The 15,650-nt window shown below is 62.9% G+C and overlaps 3 protein-coding genes across 9 annotated transcripts in view; 2 read left to right on the top strand and 1 right to left on the bottom strand.

Annotated features, from left to right (window-relative positions):
* ASPSCR1 (ASPSCR1 tether for SLC2A4, UBX domain containing) overlaps positions 1–2,403 on the top strand; it is a 30,387-nt gene extending 27,984 nt beyond the window's left edge. For all 4 annotated transcript variants that reach the window (XR_014291836.1, XR_014291837.1, XR_014291838.1 and 1 more), the window contains 4 exons: positions 1,611–1,662; positions 1,899–1,968; positions 2,043–2,218; positions 2,303–2,403. Coding sequence is in view for 1 of the 4 variants with exons in the window: in XM_082603016.1 (XP_082459142.1) it covers positions 1,611–1,662; positions 1,899–1,968; positions 2,043–2,218; positions 2,303–2,316 (312 nt within the window). In the remaining 3 variants the exon portion in view is untranslated. The remainder of the gene's footprint in view (positions 1–1,610; positions 1,663–1,898; positions 1,969–2,042; positions 2,219–2,302) is intronic.
* A 1,149-nt stretch (positions 2,404–3,552) lies between these two features.
* On the bottom strand, positions 3,553–7,555 carry CENPX (centromere protein X). 2 transcript variants are annotated; one of them, XM_082603090.1, is made up of 5 exons: positions 7,490–7,555; positions 4,825–4,876; positions 4,555–4,608; positions 4,167–4,255; positions 3,553–4,068 (listed from the first exon to the last, which is right to left on the bottom strand). In XM_082603090.1, exons 1-5 carry the CDS (start codon positions 7,517–7,519, stop codon positions 4,054–4,056), a joined length of 240 nt encoding a protein of 79 aa, XP_082459216.1. In that variant the 5' UTR covers positions 7,520–7,555; the 3' UTR covers positions 3,553–4,053. The 2 variants fall into 2 exon arrangements, with proteins under 2 accessions (XP_082459216.1, XP_082459217.1); XM_082603091.1 differs by having other exon boundaries at positions 4,167–4,252.
* Positions 7,556–7,681: 126 nt separating this feature from the next.
* Positions 7,682–15,572, top strand: LRRC45 (leucine rich repeat containing 45). Of its 3 annotated transcripts, none has more exons than XM_082602997.1 (17): positions 7,683–8,433; positions 8,915–8,976; positions 9,351–9,421; positions 9,697–9,875; positions 10,150–10,278; positions 11,121–11,233; positions 11,595–11,653; positions 11,945–12,022; positions 12,294–12,429; positions 12,532–12,609; positions 12,707–12,818; positions 12,905–12,975; positions 13,399–13,491; positions 13,601–13,693; positions 14,245–14,415; positions 14,498–14,645; positions 14,916–15,572. In XM_082602997.1, the coding sequence occupies exons 1-17, from the start codon at positions 8,214–8,216 to the stop codon at positions 15,110–15,112; spliced, it is 2,010 nt and encodes a 669-aa protein (XP_082459123.1). In that variant the 5' UTR covers positions 7,683–8,213; the 3' UTR covers positions 15,113–15,572. The 3 variants fall into 3 exon arrangements, with proteins under 3 accessions (XP_082459124.1, XP_082459123.1, XP_082459122.1); XM_082602996.1 differs by having other exon boundaries at positions 7,685–8,433; positions 14,242–14,415; XM_082602998.1 differs by lacking the exon at positions 14,245–14,415 and having other exon boundaries at positions 7,682–8,433.
* Positions 15,573–15,650: the final 78 nt, after the last annotated feature.

Raw genomic sequence — 15,650 nt, 5'->3', positions numbered from 1 at the left:
GTTCAAGAGGAGCTGCCTCGAGGGGCCCAAATGGGTACTTCAAGACTTCAAGCTCTGCATCCCCCAGACGGCCCAGCTGGGTGGGTGGCCCCAGTGCCTGGCGGGTTGGCCGGGTCAGGGTCTGGCTTCACTGCGCTACCCTAGAAAGGTTGAGGCATTGTCCTACTTGTGTTTCTCCCCCCACCCGCCCAGCTTCCGGTGCCTCCAGGGCCCTGGGGCTGCCCTCCACCCTGCAGCCCATCTCTCCGCACCAGGCTGTGATCCCAGGCATCACAGTGGGATTTCAGAGCGTTCACGGCCTTTCTCTGTCCCTTGGCTTCAACTGCAATCTCAGCGTTCCTAGGCCTGGCCTTTGAAGCTGCTTCTTATTAATACTCCCCACCCAGACACCAAGAGCTCAGAGCTGGACAGAGAGGATGTGCTCAGCTGGCAGCAGCGGCCCTTCCGCCAGGGCTAGGGACACAGAGCCTTGGGTGGGGGCCTCCCTGCTGCCTCAGGCCAGCTTTGGGGCTTACAGCCGTGGTCTTCCTCGGGTGCAGAGGTGGGAATAGAGGCAGGTTATGACACTGGAGGGCTTCGGGATCCTCTGCAACAGCCCTAACTCTGCACCACGGTCCAGCCCCCTACCTGGGAGGCCTCCGGGGGTGTTTTGGGGGCCACGTGATGTGTCCTTGTCCCACACCTGTGCAGGTGGAGCCAGTCCTGAGCAGAAATCTTGCACCATCTCCCCCATGGACAGGCCTCCAGGAGGGGTGTGGGGACCCCAGTGCAATGCCCACCCTGCAGGACAGGCTTGATGCTGGCTGGCACTGGCCTTTGCTTATCAAGCAAGACTCAGTGCCGAGTCAGGGAACCCACCTGTGGGCTTTTGGGTCAAGGCAGTAGGCCTGGAGGCACCTCTCAGCCTGGGGCTCCCAAAGCAGCTTGGCTCCCAGAGCCCCCCCCACCTTCCCCTTGTGCCGGGGCCCACTGAGGGTCCCTCCCCTGGTGCTCCTGTCTCCCGTCCAGCTGCTCCCAGTGGATCTGGGCTCATACATCAGTCCCTACAAAGTGCCCCCGACTCCCGCACTCTCTGTTCTTTGGGCAGCACAGGTGAGGGAGGAGAGTGGGGGGCATGGCGGGCTGTGCCCCGTGCCCCTACCCATGCAGTTCTGTGTGGTGCGGTTCTGTGTGAGTCTGCATCTCCTCTGACCTCTTGACCTCCTGCAGTCTCTGCTGAGGGCGGGGGCTTCCAAGCTTAGTTCCCACCTTCAGAATGTCAGCTCTTAACCCCGGGAGCTGGGCAGGAAGGGGAGGTGTTTAAAAATGCCAGAGCGCACACGCCACGAGAACTTCCTGTTCAGCTGGTGCTTGGGGCTGGCCCTAGGATTCTATGGTCTGATGCCCTGGCCTGGCTTGCAGTGGGGTTGGTGCCAGAGGAGGAATAGGTGAAGCTAGGCAGCGGACTGCGCGGTGGGAGGGGCCTGGTAGGGCCGTAGCCCTCCTGAGCAGAGCCCTGGGCCTTATGGGTGCAGCACCCATGAGGCCAGGATGGAAGTGCAGTGCAGCCCTCTCTGCCACCCTCCACGGTGCCCACTTGGCCCCTGAGCTCTCCTCTGCTGTCCCTGCAGGCAAACCTCTTCCCTGCTGCCCTTGTGCACTTTGGACCTGAGGAGCCAACAGGTGGGTGGGGCCCCCCTCTGCCCACCGCTGCTGACCAGCCCCGGGCTGTGCATCCCAGCTCATCAGACGCCCCAGAGCAGGGGACTTTGGGTCTGGGAGGGAGACTGGTGGCCCCGATACCCCCATACCCTTCTCCTGGGGGCTTCAGGCCGGGCCACGCCCCCCCCAGAGCAGAGCAGCAGTAGGCAGGGGTACCCCCTTCTCTGTGGCCTGAGGGTAGGCTGGGCCTCCTGCAGGCATCTACCTGGAGCCCACGCTGCTGGAACACACCATTTCCCCGTCAGCAGCTGACGTGCTGGTGGCCAGGTGAGTGTCCACAGAGGGTGGGGAGAGCCCGCTGCCGCAGTGCCCACCATCCGCACCTCGACCTTCGTTCTCAGGTCCATGTCCAGGGCCGCTGGAACCCCACCCCCGCCGCCAGCCCCTGACCCTGCGCCCGTTGAGTTAGAGCCAACTGCTGAAGAAGGGGCAGTGGGCCCCCCTGAGCCCAGCCCTGGGACGGCCCAGCCAGTGAGGAGGGGTCTGGGCAAGGTGCCCAAGTGGCTGAAGCTGCCAGGTACTATGGGGGTTGGTCGGGCAAGGAGGGGGTGCTGGGCGGGAGCCCCGGGCCCAGAGGTCATCCCATGTGTTTGTGCTGCAGCCAGCAAGAGGTGAGAGCCGCCAGCCCAGAGGTGCCACTCTGCCAGCCGCAGGACCCCTGCCCACCCTGAGCGGGAATAAACACGCAAGCCTCTCTTGAGACCCTCCTGTCGTCCTTTCCAGGGCAGGGGCCCTCGGTCTTCTGACCCACTGCCCTCCTCCTGCTGCTGCCCCTGCACCAAGTTCCCAGCAGTGGGCCTCCAGCCTGGCTGGACGGTGATGTGGGCCTGGGAGGCTGCTTGCTGGGGCTTCTTCTTGTTAACGAGGGCACAGGTGTCTTCCCTGAACCGCCTGCCCCTTGGTTTTTACTTCACTGACGTTCCTGACTCCTCCTCTAGGGAGGACACAAGTTCGGGGAGAAGGACCTCCAGGCATCGCCTGCCTGGCTGCATCTCAGGCTGGGCCCCCAGCCCTTGGCAGGAGAGGGGCGGACGCAGCCCCCACCCTGCGGTGGGACCGGGCAGGGCTGGCCTGGGGTTTCCCGGTGCCCCGCCCGCCCCACCATCTGAGCGCACTTCAAAGTGGCTGTGGGGCACGGGCTCTGGCACTTGTCGCCAGCCTCTCCCCTCAGGTCTAATGACTTCCACATGCGCCCAGAGCTTTGAAGCCCTGAGACTCCCTGCAGGAGGGGGGAGAGGGAAGTGAGGGGCAGAGGCGGGGAACGGGTGCAAGGGGCCAGCGGGGCTAAACTGGGGAGGGAGGGCTGGGCATGGGGGCGGGGTTCCGGGGTGCCCGTGGCAGCAGGGGCAGACGTCCCTCCCCAGTGGACTAGGTCCTCCAGCTCTGTGAGAGTCCTGACCCCATGGTCACTGGACCCAGGGCCCTCTGGGTGTTTCTGTCATGGGCTGATGAGTCCCAGCAACTTTCAGAACTGATGGGAGGTGGGTGCTGTGTTGGGGGGGAGGGGAGCTGGGCCCCAGAGGGCAGCCAGGCCTCCCGACTGGGCTTCTAGCAGTTCCCAAGCAGCTCTGAGCTGCCTGGCCCTGGCCCTGGGACCGGTGGTCCTTCCCGCTGGCATGACTCCCCCTCTCCCACCAGCACCCCTGCTGGGCCGGTGGCACACCACACTCCCAGCAGCCCTGTGGCAGAGGCACCGTCCCAGGCGAGCAGCCACACGTGCAAGGGCTCCGATTTCACAGCCTCTTGAGCCTGGCCCACAGCAGGGCACTCACACATGCTGTTTGTTATTTTGTCCTCTCCCAGCTTTGAAGCAACTTGACTTTGGGTGATGAATGGCAACAGGAGGCTGTGCCTGGGGAGGCGGCTCTGATTTACTGATACGGCTTTGTGAGGACAAATACGTAGCTCAGGCGGGCATCTTCCGAGGGGAATATCAGATGGCTAGAAGGTGACACACAAGCTTTGATGTCGGTGGCAGAACCACACCGTTCTGCTTGCTTGTGGAGGACACACAGGCTACCTGCTCAGGCGGGCGGGTCTCCCGCACCTGCTTCCCAGTGACCAAGTGCTTCTCCCACACCGGTGGGTGCTCGGCTGTCCTGAGGGCGGGGGGCATGAGGGGAGGGCACCAACCCGGGTGCCAGGACCCTCATCCTGTCAGCGACCCCTCTATCTGCTGCATCCCGGCCATCAGCAGCAGGCAGAGGGGACAATGGGGAAGAGAGTGGTGGTTTGCTGGCACCTGGCCATTCCTGGGAGCTGGAGGAGAACGTTGGGGGATCAGCAGCTCCTGTCCCGTCTGAAGCCAGAGACCGTGACTTGGACCGGTGGCCACAGTGAGGGTGGAAACCCCTAGAAGTCCAGAAGCTGTGGGGGAGAGGAGCGCTCAGAGCCTTGTGGGTGTAGCCCCCATGCCCCCCACCCCCGTCTCCTGGGCCAGGCCCTGTTCCTGGAGGCCCACCTACCAGCTGAGGCAGCACTTTCTCCAGCTGCTCCACGTCCACTTGGGCCAGGTCCTCTGCCTGGGCCTGCCGGATGCTGCGGATGGCCGCTTCTGCCGTGATGCAGGAGGGAAGTGAGGCAGAGAAGGCTTGGGGGGCCTTGAACCCCAAATCCTGTGGGCCTCAGCCCTGGCTGCTGGCCCACCCCCGTGCCAGCCAACAGCTCAGAAGGCTGAGGTTGGGGCCTCTGAAACACGGAGCTTTTCAGGGACAGGGAGCTTAGGTGCTTGTGGAAAAACAGGAAAAATGTGTCTTGGTTACCCCACTGAAAAATAAAATGCAAAGGGATCGTGAATGGTCTGGACGGGCCTGGGTGGGATACTAGAGAACACTGCTGGGTCCCTCTGCTCACCCACAACGAAGATCTTGAGCAGCTCGGCCGTGAGCTGCAGCGCGTCCCCGCTGACTGCAAGGTGAAGGGAGAAGGTTACAGACACACCCCCTCTCCCTGCCGCCCCACTCTGCCCTCACTGCTTCTGACCTCACTCACACTTGTGCCAGTGACCTCAGCCCTCCGTCTGGCCCAGTCCTCCCTGAGGCTCTGGCCCCTGCTGAGGTGCAGTGCAGGGTCCCGGGTGCCCAGCAGGCCCCAGCCCTCGCCCCCTGCCCCCCATTCACACACCTTTGGTCTTGTCGTCTTTAAAATGCAAGTGCAGCAGCTTGCTCACCAGCTCCTGAGGGACAGAGGGGGCGTCAGTGAGCCACCGCCCCCGCCCCTCTGCTGCAGACCCCTTAGGCATCTAGTTCTGGATGGGATGGGGTTGTAATTTCTGGCTGGAAATGCTGTCTGTGGGGCTCTCCCAGGGTGGGGGATTAGGCAGTGGGGAGTAACCTCCCTGTGAGTGCCTCCAGGAGGGCCAGAAATTAGATGCAAGTGGCAGGCCTGGCAGACCGGTGGGAGTAGCCCAGGTGCCTGCCTGCCGCTCTCTGGGGCTCCAGTCCTCATGGTATCCAGAGCAGTCCTGTGCTCCTGCCCCCAGGGACGAGGTGCTCTCCCCACACTGGGCCCCTTTACAGGCCTGTCCACACCAGCAATGCCGCCCGGCTTTGCCAGACCCTGCTCTGGGCACTGGGTCAGCTCCGTCCCAGGTCCCTCCCTGGAGCCTACGACACGACACGTGGAAAGGGATCTTCCTGTAATGCGGAAGGGCACTGTGGGAAACTGCAGAGCTGGGAAGGGGCCAGGCTCCTCGGTCAATGGGCAGTCAAGGTAGGGGACAGAGCCCAGACTATCTGCAGGACTTCCTGACCAATGAGGATGGGACAAGGGCGGGTCCAGGCCAAGACTCCTCAAGGGAGAGGCTTGAGCCCCAAAGTATGGCACCACTAAGCAGAGATAGATTCTGGGGATCAGCATCTCGGGAGCTCAGCTTGGAACATGTTGCATGAGGGACACGTGTGAGGTGCCCAAGCAGAGCAGCCAGTGGGCGGCTGGAACTCAGAGATGGTCGAAGCTGGCGATGAGGATCTGGGAGGTGGCAGCACGTGGGTGGACCAAGGGAGGTTGCTGAGGGCAGGGACCAGCCAGAAGAGGCTGCGAATGAGGAGCCAGCAGAGCGCCAGGGGAGGCGGGAGGACAGCAGCAGTGGGTGCCCAGGAGCCCAGAAACTGGGTGTCGTGCAGGGAAGGTGAGCTGGGGACCCACCAGGCCTCTAGCCTTAGCCACGGAGATGGTACTGCCTCGCCCAGCGCAGCTCAGCAAAGCTGGAGAGCAGAGTGGAGGGAGCGGACCCTGACGGAGCCCCGGCTCAGGAGGGTAAGAGCTCGCCACCAGTCACTTGGGGCAGCACCAAAGAAGCAGCCTCCTCCTCCCAGCAGTGACCACGTGAGCTTGGCGCCACCTGCTGGCCCTTCTTGCTGTGTACCTGAAAGGTACCAGAAAAGGCACAGAAGGCTCTACGGCTCCGCCAGCTCCCAGACCCTGGGGAAGAGCTAAATCAGCCAGGCTGCTGCTGGGGGGCAGCTGCATGGGGTTGCCGTGATAACTAAAGTAGCCAGCACCAGCTGGGAGCGGAGGTTCCCTAAACTTGCAGAGGGTAGGAAGGGACCTGGGATGTGGTCAGCCTTTGCCCCACTGTGGGAGGCACCACGACCCCTCCCCCTCCCCGGGGACAGCCCTGCTCATGGGTAACGACCATAACCCCAGCTCTGGCCAGAGCTCTCTGAGAGGGAGGACTCCAGAGCTGCCCAGGACCGCATGAAGGAGGCCCAGCCCAGTGCTCCCCTCTGCAGCTATTACAGTGGAGGGTTCCTACAACCCCCTGCCTCGGTGGTTTTCCCTTTGACACAATTTACCCTTTGTAGGCCAGGGCAGAGTGACGATTCTGGGTGATAGAACACCCACTGGGGACTGGCTGGACAAGTACTCATGAGGGGCTGAGACTCTCCCTCCTGCCCACAAAGGCCTGATACCAAGGGCTCAATGTCACCTAACCTTAAGGCAGAGCAACAATGCGAGACTCAGACCACTTACAGCCTGCGGGGTGTGGGAGGCAGCAGACCTCACTACCCACCCACCCAGAGCCCCATTCGCCAGGTGCAGAGCAAAGGGGCTGACTCTGGAGGCGGATGGCCTGGGTTTGACCCTAGTTCTGCCTGTTTCCCACTGGCAAGTGGGGGTAGTACCAGTACCCATCTCCTATGGTGTTGAGCATTACACGGGCTAATCCATTTCAAGTGCATGTTAACAGTGCCTGACTGTGCTGGGTGTACTGCTAAGAAAAGCACTGTAGAGCCACGTACACAACAGGCAACGGAGACAGCCTGGCTCAAGTGAGACGCAAAGCACAGGGCTGGCCGTGATAGGGAACAGGCCAAAAGGAAGCTTTAGAATACGCAGGCGCCGAGACTACCCGCGAGCTGGGCCGCACTGTGCTCTACGCTAAACTCTTTAGGGTGAGTCCTGCGGATCCTGGAGCCACGGGGCGGGAGCCCAGGCTCCTCTCTGGGCCTCCCTTCATTTGTGCTGGCACTTACCCCTGCCCGATTTCTGCAGACCCTCTCCCTCTTGCCGCAGACCAAGCTGCCTACCCAACCTTCCGCTACCCGGCCGCGGGATCCCATCCACGGAGGACGAAAGGTGTGCGGGACGAGGGTCTTTGCCAGATTCTGGGAATGGGCTCACCCTATAAGCCACCCGACGGCAGCGCGGGGGCTGGCTCAGGATCCGCACGTGGGTCACTCAGGGGACCGGGCCGCAGCGTCCCCGCAGGACCCGCGCGCGCCCCCCCGCCCCGGCGGCCTCGCCCCGCGCCCCTAGCCCGCCCCGCCATCAGGCCCTCTCTCACTTTCCGGAAGCCGGCGCCGATTTCCTCCATGACCGCCACCAAGGTGCGCGCCCTCCGGAGCCCCGCCCCCGCGTCCCCAGCCAATGAACTTTGAACGCGCCCTCCGGAGACCCTCCCTCGCGACTCCAGCCAATCGACAAAGAGCGCGCCTTCTGGAGCCCCGCCCCCCACCTCCAGCCAATGGACCCTCCGCGCGCTCCCGCTCCTTCGCCTTCACTGGCCCGCGGTGAGCGCCCCTCCTCCGCAAAGCCTCCTGGGAGTCGTAGTTTCCGCCAGGTCTTCCCGGCGCTCCCCGCTCTTCCTGGATACTGAGGCGCGCGGCGGCCGCGACGAACGAGCGGGGGTCAGCGGCGCGAGGGCTGGGGTATCGGGCCCGGAGGCCAGGGGTACGGGCAACGTCCGGACGGACCGGCCCCGCCGCTGGAGGCCCCGCCCCCGAGGACGCCCCACCTCCTCGGTCCCAGGCTTCAGCGGTCCGCTGAGAATCACCCGCCCCTGCCCTCCTGGGGCCTCGCGCCTGTTGGACCAACTCAGTTTGCGCCTCGTTCCTTGGCTGCTGAAGACTTAGAGTCTTTGTGCCCCCACTGAGCTGCCGGGGGCTCTCTGAAGGCCCCCAGGGGAGAGGCCCAGCCGTACTGCCCTTCCCCGGCTTCCCGGTCCCAGCTGGCTCCTGGTGAGGCCTGTCTAGGCGCTTTCCGGGAAGCCCTTCCTGCACCCCAGGGACATGGAGGAGTTCCGGCGCACCTACAGCCGGCTGTGCAAGGAGAGTGGGGCCGAGCCCCAGGAGACTGTTCTGCAGCAAATGCACCAGCTGCCGCAGGGCCGGCTGGACCTGGCCACACAGAGCCTGACAGTGGACACCTGCAGGGCTCTGGGCAAGCTGCTACAGAAGGAGGCACTGCTGACGGAGCTCATCCTGAGTGACTGCATGCTGAGTGAGGAAGGTGGGCACCAAAGGCCGGCGGCCCAGGGCAGCCCTTCCAACTTCAGAGTTGGGGCCGGGCTCCCCTGGCTTCTTTTTGCTCTGCTGCTCATTAGCTGCACATGCCGCAGTCCTTGGTGCTTAGCATCTCTAGCAGAGAACTCTGTCCCACCTGATCTCTTCTTTGTGAAATTACTTCCTTTTACTGTCATAAAGCAACCAGCAGCATCCTCTCTGGAAACCCGGGAGCAGAAGGCAATTTCTCTTTGTAATGGGAAAGGCTTAGTGTCCCCTGGCTTAGGAGAGTCCCGCTGTGCTGGTGAGCCACCTGACTCCACACCTGGCGGATTTTTCAAACCTGACACAGGAGTGGGGTGACTCTCTTTTGGCATGAACCTTGGCTGGTGGGGGCCACTGGGACAGCCATCTCTCCCCTACGTGTGGGGAGGTGACCCCAGATGGAGCCACCAGGGGTGGAGAGTGACTGCCCTGCTCTCTTACAGGGGCCGTGCTGCTGCTGCAGGGGCTGTGTGTCAACACCATCGTGCGGTTTCTGGATCTCAAGGTGGGTGGATCTGCACTCAGGGGCGTGCCATCTGAGAGCAGGAGTAGAGAAGATGCAGGTGTCCTGGCAACCAGGGGTCTGCATGGTGGCCGGAGACTGTGTCTGTAAGCGCTCTTGGCACACAGGCTCCGCACCATTTGCTCATGGTCTCACACACGCGTGTCGGTGTTCTGAGGGCAGGAACATGAGTTCCAGAATGTTCTCTCAAGCAAACTGAAATAGCCTGCATTAGGAGGCCACTGCGGACAGGGAAAGCAGAATTTGAAAGCAGCCACACCTTCCGTTCTCCATGGCCTCGCCCACCGCCTGACCAGGGTATTCAGAGCCCAGCTCAGGATGCCGGGGAGTGACTGGCTGGCCTCTTCCTGTCCTAGGGCAATAACCTTCGCGCCTCAGGGGCCGAGGCACTGGCAAAACTCCTCCGACAGAACAAGTCCATTCAGAGGTAGGGTGGCGGTCCCAGCCCCCGCTCTCCCCCGAGCCCCCGCTCTCTCTCTGCGTGGTTCTGGGTTGGCTCCAGAGGACACAGTTCTGCAACATGAGAGTTCACACCTTCATGCCGGTCTTCCGTGGTGGGGAGTAGGCGGGTATGAGTTACTCACGCGCCTCCAGCCTTTCTGCCAGAGCCCCCCAAGCCTGTGCCCCTCCTCAAGCCCGCTGGACCCCATGGGAGCAGGACGCCCTTCGGGGCCACGCACCTCCTGTCCACCCTTCCTGCAGCCTCACCCTGGAGTGGAACAGCCTGGGCACGTGGGAAGAAGCCTTCGCAGCCTTCTGCGGGGCCCTGGCAGCCAATGGCGCCCTGCGGCAGCTGGACCTCCGCAACAACCAGATCACCCACAAGGGTGCCGAGGAGCTGGCTCTGGCCCTGAAGAGCAACACCAGCCTCCAGCAGCTTGGTGAGGCCGCCAGCACTGGCCCTCTTCGTCCTCAGACCAGGCCAGGAGGTCTTGGTCTGGGGGGAAGGGGGAGGGGTTGCATCTCATCGCTTCCTCAGCCCTCCCACTGCTTCCTTTGTCCTCTCCCAGAGGGGTGGGGGTGGGAGAGGAGGGGCACGCTGAGCTGGGCTCCTGATCTGTGGCCGATCACAGGGAGTACCAGTGTTCCAGGCTGGGCCAGCCCTCCCACCCCCGCCCCATGCCTTCCATCTGGCAACATCAGATTTCCTTTCAGACCTGCGCTGGAATCACATCGGCCTCCTGGGGGGCCGCGCCCTGGTAAACTGTCTCCCCAGCAACAGAACCCTGTGGAAGCTGGAGCTGGCTGGGAACAGCATCCCCGGCGACATCCTCAGAGCCGTGGGTACGGGCACACGGGGCCGCTGGTGGCTTGCACTGTTTGGAGCAGGGCATAGAGCTGATTCCCTGTGACAGAGACTCAGCCACTGAGGGAGGGGTGGCTTGGGCCAGAACAAGTAAACATGGCATCACGATGGAAGCATGTTAAAAACAGAGGAAGTGAGAGCAGGCGCCAGGGAAGAAAAGGCAGCGGCCGGAGCCTGCAGAGCACTGACTGCCTGGTGCTGCGCCTCACCCTCCTCACACCATGGTCTCTGCCTGTCATGACCCTGATTCCTCAGCCCCAAACCCACTGAGCACTCTGCCACTCCCCATGGCTTGTCGTCCCACCGGCAGCGCCAGCCACCCAAGGGCCCGAGCCTGGGTTGCAATCTAGTGTGGCGTCACCACCTGCTGGGTCTGCCCAACACATGTCCTCTCCCACTTCTTGGTTCTTGGACCTGCCTCTGAGTCACCCCAGTTGGCACCATGGCCGCTTCGGGCTGGCCTCTCTCCAAATGCTGCCTGGATCTTTCCAGAGCCTGGGAGCTGAGCACACCATTCACCTCTTAAAAGTCACACACTGGCCTTTGGCCTTTGGGGCGGAGCCCAAATGCTCACCTTTTTTGGCAGTTGAGCAGCCTCCCCACCTCTCCCCGTGTGCCTGTTCCCCCTCCCAGGCTCCTGGCTTCACTGTTGTCCCTACCCCCACCCCTTCTGTGCCCCTCACCTGCTAGTGCATTGAGGGGTCTGATTTGTGGGGTGAGATACCACCTCGTGCAGTGTCTTCTGGGCACGGGGCTGGGCTGGCCGTTGGCCACTCCTGAGGCTTGGCCTCCCGGTAGACAACTTGGCTCTTTCCAACAGAGCAAGCCATGGATCACAACCAGGACCGGCAGACTGCCTTCCAGGAAAGCCAGGCCCGTGCCCACGTGCTCAGCAAGGAGGTGCGGCACCTCCGGGAAGAGAAGTCCAAACAGGTGAGGACAGTGCTGCCTCTGACCGCAGGGCCTCGCCCCAGCCCCAGCCCCGCCCTGGCTGTATGGACAAAGGGGCCCCCTCAGCCCCCGTGCCATGGCCTTGTTCCTTCCTTCTGGGCCCTGGAGCCTCTCCAAGCAGCTAATACCCAGGCCTGGGAGGCAGCCTCTTGTTCTGATGCCCTCTGGCTGGGTGGGCGGGTAGGTGGGCTTCCCCTCTGGGCCTCCCTGCCTGGGAGCCGCTCTCCCTTTGGATGAGGCCGAGCCCTTTCGTGTCCAGTGGATGTCTGCCCTCCTGTCCGCTGACTGTGGGGAGTGGGCGGGCTCTGGGCCCTGACAGGGCTCTGGCTGGCTCTGTCCCCAGTTTCTGGACTTGATGGAGACGATCGACAGACAGAGAGAAGAGATGGTCAGGAGCAGCAAGTGAGTGTGGCCCCAGGGCCGGGGGGCAGGGAGGTGGTGCGCTAGGGTTACCCAGGGTTCGGGTCCTCACTCTGGCCTTGGAATGACCTAACGTGAGCCTCGTCGCCTGCCCGTGGACAAGGTTGTGGGGTGTGTTTACTGAGGGAGTTGGCTGGAGGGTTAGAGGCTGCACCGTGACTTCCTCAGCCCACACCTGGAGGTGGCGTGAGTGTGAGGAGCAGCAGCTGCTGCAGGGAGGGGCCCAGAGGGCGCCAGGGTTTGGGTTTCTTGAACCCTCCTCTCTGCCCACAGGGCATCGGCAGCACGCGTGGGGCAGCTTCAGGAAGCCCTGAACGAGAGGCATTCCATCATCAATGCTCTCAAGGCCAGGTAAGGAGGAGCAGAGGGTAGGACGGGATTGTGCGGAGGCTTCAAAACACTTTAGAGACCTGCCCACAGGGCAGAGGAGGACTGTCCAGACAAGGACTCGAGCCCCCAGTGTACAAAGGAGGTGGAGGGACCGCTGGGGTGGTAACCTGGGAACGCTTCTTGGAGGAGGTGGGCGCTAGCTGGGGTAATAGTCTGGCAAGAGTGAGAACAGCAAGGCCTTAGCAGAGGCTAGAGGTGGGATGGGGTGGGGCTGGCTCTTCCCTCCTTGCAGGCTGCAGATGGCTGAGGCCGCCCTGGCTCTGTCAGAGCAGAAGGCCCAGGACTTGGGGGAGCTCCTGGCCACCGCAGAGCAGGAACAGCGGAGCCTGGCACAGAGGCAGGCAAAGGAGCACAGGCTGGAGCAGCAGGTGGGCAGGGAGGGCTGGATGGGCAGGTGGTTGGGCGAGGGGTAGGCAGGCGGTGCGTGGTGGCAGGTGTCCAGTGGTGCCCTCTCCCCATCTGACCCCCAGGAAGCTGCAGAGCGGGAGTCTAAGCTCCTCAGAGACTTGTCTGCTGCCAGTGAAAAGAACTTGCTTTTGCAAAACCAGGTATGGGGGCAGGGTGTGGGGGCAGGTCCCTGGAAGGCCTGGGGCAGGGCTTCAGGGAAGGGGCCAAAGCTTCCCTCCCTCAGTGCCGGTTTTCCAGGTGGACGAGTTGGAACGGAAGGTGAAATCTCAGCAGGATCAGCTATTCCTGACCAGGCAGGAGCTGACCAACACGGCAGCTGAGCTGAAGATGCGGGCTGTCCAGGCTGAAGGTGGGCACACACAGGCCTGCCACTGGGTCCTGAGAACCAAGGGCCCCCAGAGGAGTCCTACCCACGCTCTTCCCCTGTGCTTCCAGAACGCCTGGAACTGGAGAAGAAGAGGTCCCGGCAGAGCTTGGAGGACGCGGAACACCTGCGCTTCAAGGAGGTGCCTCATTAGTTGTGTCGTCTGGCCTTTGTTCTCCCCGCTTCATCGGGGCCTGCAGACACCTCGGTGTGGCATGGTGTCCCCAAGGCGCACTCCTGGCTGGGCTTCCCTCGACAACCTTGGGGTGCTGGTGGCATTTCTCTGACAGCCCTGGCAGATGTCAGACCCAGAACCTCCCCACCAGTTTCTAGAAGGGACCTTGACTGCTGGGGCCACAGCGCAGGCTGCCACGTGCTCTGTGCCACCTGGGTGCAGCACTGGGACGTGCCCTCCGTCCTCACTTCCTGTGAGGCCACTTGGGGCAGCCCTCACTCAGAAGTAACAGAGTCCCCAAGATTCACCTGCCCCCCAGGGTGGGGATCCCATGAGGGGAAGGCTGGGGAGTCAGTGTGCCAGCCCTGTCCCCACCCCACACCTGGGCAGGTGGAGCACATGACTCGCCACCTGGAGGAGAGTGAGAGGGCCATGCAGGAGAGGGTGCAGAGGCTGGAGGCTGCGCGGCTGTCCCTGGAGGAGGTGAGCTGGGCGCCAGGCTCTGCCCTCACCTAGGGAGGCTGGGTGTGGCCAGAAGGGGTCCCTGGGCAGGAGCAGAGGACAGGCCCAGCGGTCACTGTCTGCGGTGTAGGAGCTGAGCCGGACAAAGGCCGCGGCACTCAGTGAGCGCAGCCAAGCTGAGGAGGAGCTCATCAAGGCCAAGAACCAAGTCCGTCTGGAGGAGGTGAGCCCAGGGCCACGGTCCGCTGCTTGCAGCACCCACTGGGGAGAGAAGTCTGAGGGGTTGGCATGAGCTGCCTGGGTTGCACAGCCCTTTGGGCTTAAGTGGGCCAGACCGAGGCTGTCTTCTGGCTCTGTAGGGAGGGACAAGGGAACAGGAGGTCCAGGGGTGCAGAAAACTTAGACAAGGACACTCATCCCATCAGCACCATATCCAGCCCCACCCCCCGCCCACGCAAAGAGCCAATGTCCTCCAGCCCCAAGGTGGGGAAGGAGTTTGGCCCAAATGTACAGCCTGTGACCACATGGTGGAAGTAGGGGACCAGAGGCCAGAGGGCAGGATGGTGTCAGCCTGGGACATGGGGGAGGCTCCTCATTCAAGTTGAGCCCATTCAGAGCAACATATGCAATAACTTTAGTGACAAGGCAGTTTCCACATTGCAAATACACGCTCCTCTCTGTCTGAAGGTGGGGCTGGGGGGTTCACTCCTCCTGTGAACTCAGGGCCACAGGCCAGAAAGCAGCTCACCAGCCCCTCTCCCGGGCCCGCAGCAGCAGCACCTGGCTCACCTGGAGGAGAAGCTGCGGCTGCTGGCGCAGGCTCGGGACGAGGCTCAAAGCGCCTGCCTGCAGCAGAAGCAGGTGGTAGCCGATGCCCAGGTGCGGGCCAGCCAGCTTGGCCGGCAGGTGGAGAGCCTGAGGCGGCGCCTGGAGGAGCTGCAGCAGGTAGCCGAGATGTCGAGGGCTCCCAGGCGTGCCCCTGGTGCACCCAGCTGCCACCTCACCCCCCCACCCCCTTGCCTGGCAGGAGCTGAGCAACAAGGACCAAGAAAAGGTGGCTGAGGTGACAAGGGTGCGGCTGGAGCTGCAGGAGCAGAACGGCCGCCTGCAAGCCGAGCTGACAGCCCAGGAAGCGCTGAAGGAGAAGGCAGCGGCCCTGGAACGCCAGCTGAAAGGTGAGCTGAGCCCCACCCCCGCCCCCCTGTGGCTTCTCTGCAGGGCCTTTCTTACTGGGTCATCCCACAGGAGAAGGAGGAGGCTGGCCTGGAGAGCTGAGCTTGGCCTAGGTCTCAGCTCCAGGAGGTGCTGGTAGGGGAGGCTGGGTATGTGTGCGCCCAGGGGGCCCCGAGCAAACCCCACCCTGTCGGCCCCCTGCGGATCTCTGGATTGGCAGGAGCCCAGGCAGTCCCCAGAGCCCCTTCCTCACTGAGCTTCCTCCCTTGCAGTGATCGCAAGTGACCACCGGGAGGCACTGCTGGACAGGGAGAGCGAGAATGCCTCTCTCCGTGAAAAGCTTCGCCTTAAGCAGGCCGAGATTGCCCGGATCCGGGATGAGGAGGCCCAAAGGGCCAGCTTCCTGCAAAATGCTGTTCTGGCTTATGTGCAGGGGTCCCCCCTGAGGACCTTGAGCCCCCAAAAGTGAGGGGAGGCAGGGAAAGTCTGAAAGTGGTAGGAAGGTGTCATCTGTTGGACATCTTTGTCTCATGCCTGCTCCTCCCTTCCTTACAAGGGACAGGGCATCGGTAGGTCCGGGCTCTTTAGGCAGGGTCTACAGCCGGTGACTTGGAAAATCAGTGCTGGAATGGATGTGAGAGCAGGACAGCTGCAGCTTACGACCAGAGTGCCTGCCTGCGGGGGTTCCAGAACCTGGCTGGCCAAGAGGGCTGGAGAGGGCCCCAGCCCCATCCCCACTCCTTCATCCCAATCACAAGGAATGATGCGCCTGAGAACACAGACCCATGTTGGAAGGAGATCTGAGGGAGCAGGCCCAAGCTCTCCTGGCCCCACCCACCGCAGTTCAGTCACCTTTCACAACCATGAGCTCCGCAGGCCCCAGCGCTCACTCCAGGGTGTTCTGAAATACAGACTTGCAATTTGTGATACATTTTGGCCCCAGTGCCTTTATCCAGTATCAGCCTTTTCTCCAAGCTTGGGCCCTTCAGGACAGGCCCTCCAGGTGT

Source organism: Mesoplodon mirus (genome assembly GCF_964341445.2).
Source record: "Mesoplodon mirus genome assembly, chromosome: 18".
In the NCBI taxonomy this organism is placed as follows: domain Eukaryota; kingdom Metazoa; phylum Chordata; class Mammalia; order Artiodactyla; family Ziphiidae; genus Mesoplodon; species Mesoplodon mirus.
The sequence above is the reverse complement of the archived record's forward strand: the minus strand, read 5'-3'. Positions and strand labels throughout refer to the sequence as shown.

Coding starts and splice junctions, on each gene's coding strand:
- CENPX (XM_082603090.1), bottom strand. CDS start 7,519: ATGGAGGAAATCGGCGCCGGCTTCCGGAAA. Junction 4,877..7,489: donor TCGGCGCCGGCTTCCGGAAA/GTGAGAGAGGGC, acceptor TCTGTCCCTCAG/GAGCTGGTGAGCAAGCTGCT. Junction 4,609..4,824: donor TAAAGACGACAAGACCAAAG/GTGTGTGAATGG, acceptor TTCACCTTGCAG/TCAGCGGGGACGCGCTGCAG.
- LRRC45 (XM_082602996.1), top strand. CDS start 8,214: ATGGAGGAGTTCCGGCGCACCTACAGCCGGCTGTGCAAGGAGAGTGGG. Junction 12,023..12,293: donor ATCAATGCTCTCAAGGCCAG/GTAAGGAGGAGC, acceptor CCCTCCTTGCAG/GCTGCAGATGGCTGAGGCCG. Junction 14,416..14,497: donor GCCTGGAGGAGCTGCAGCAG/GTAGCCGAGATG, acceptor CTTGCCTGGCAG/GAGCTGAGCAACAAGGACCA.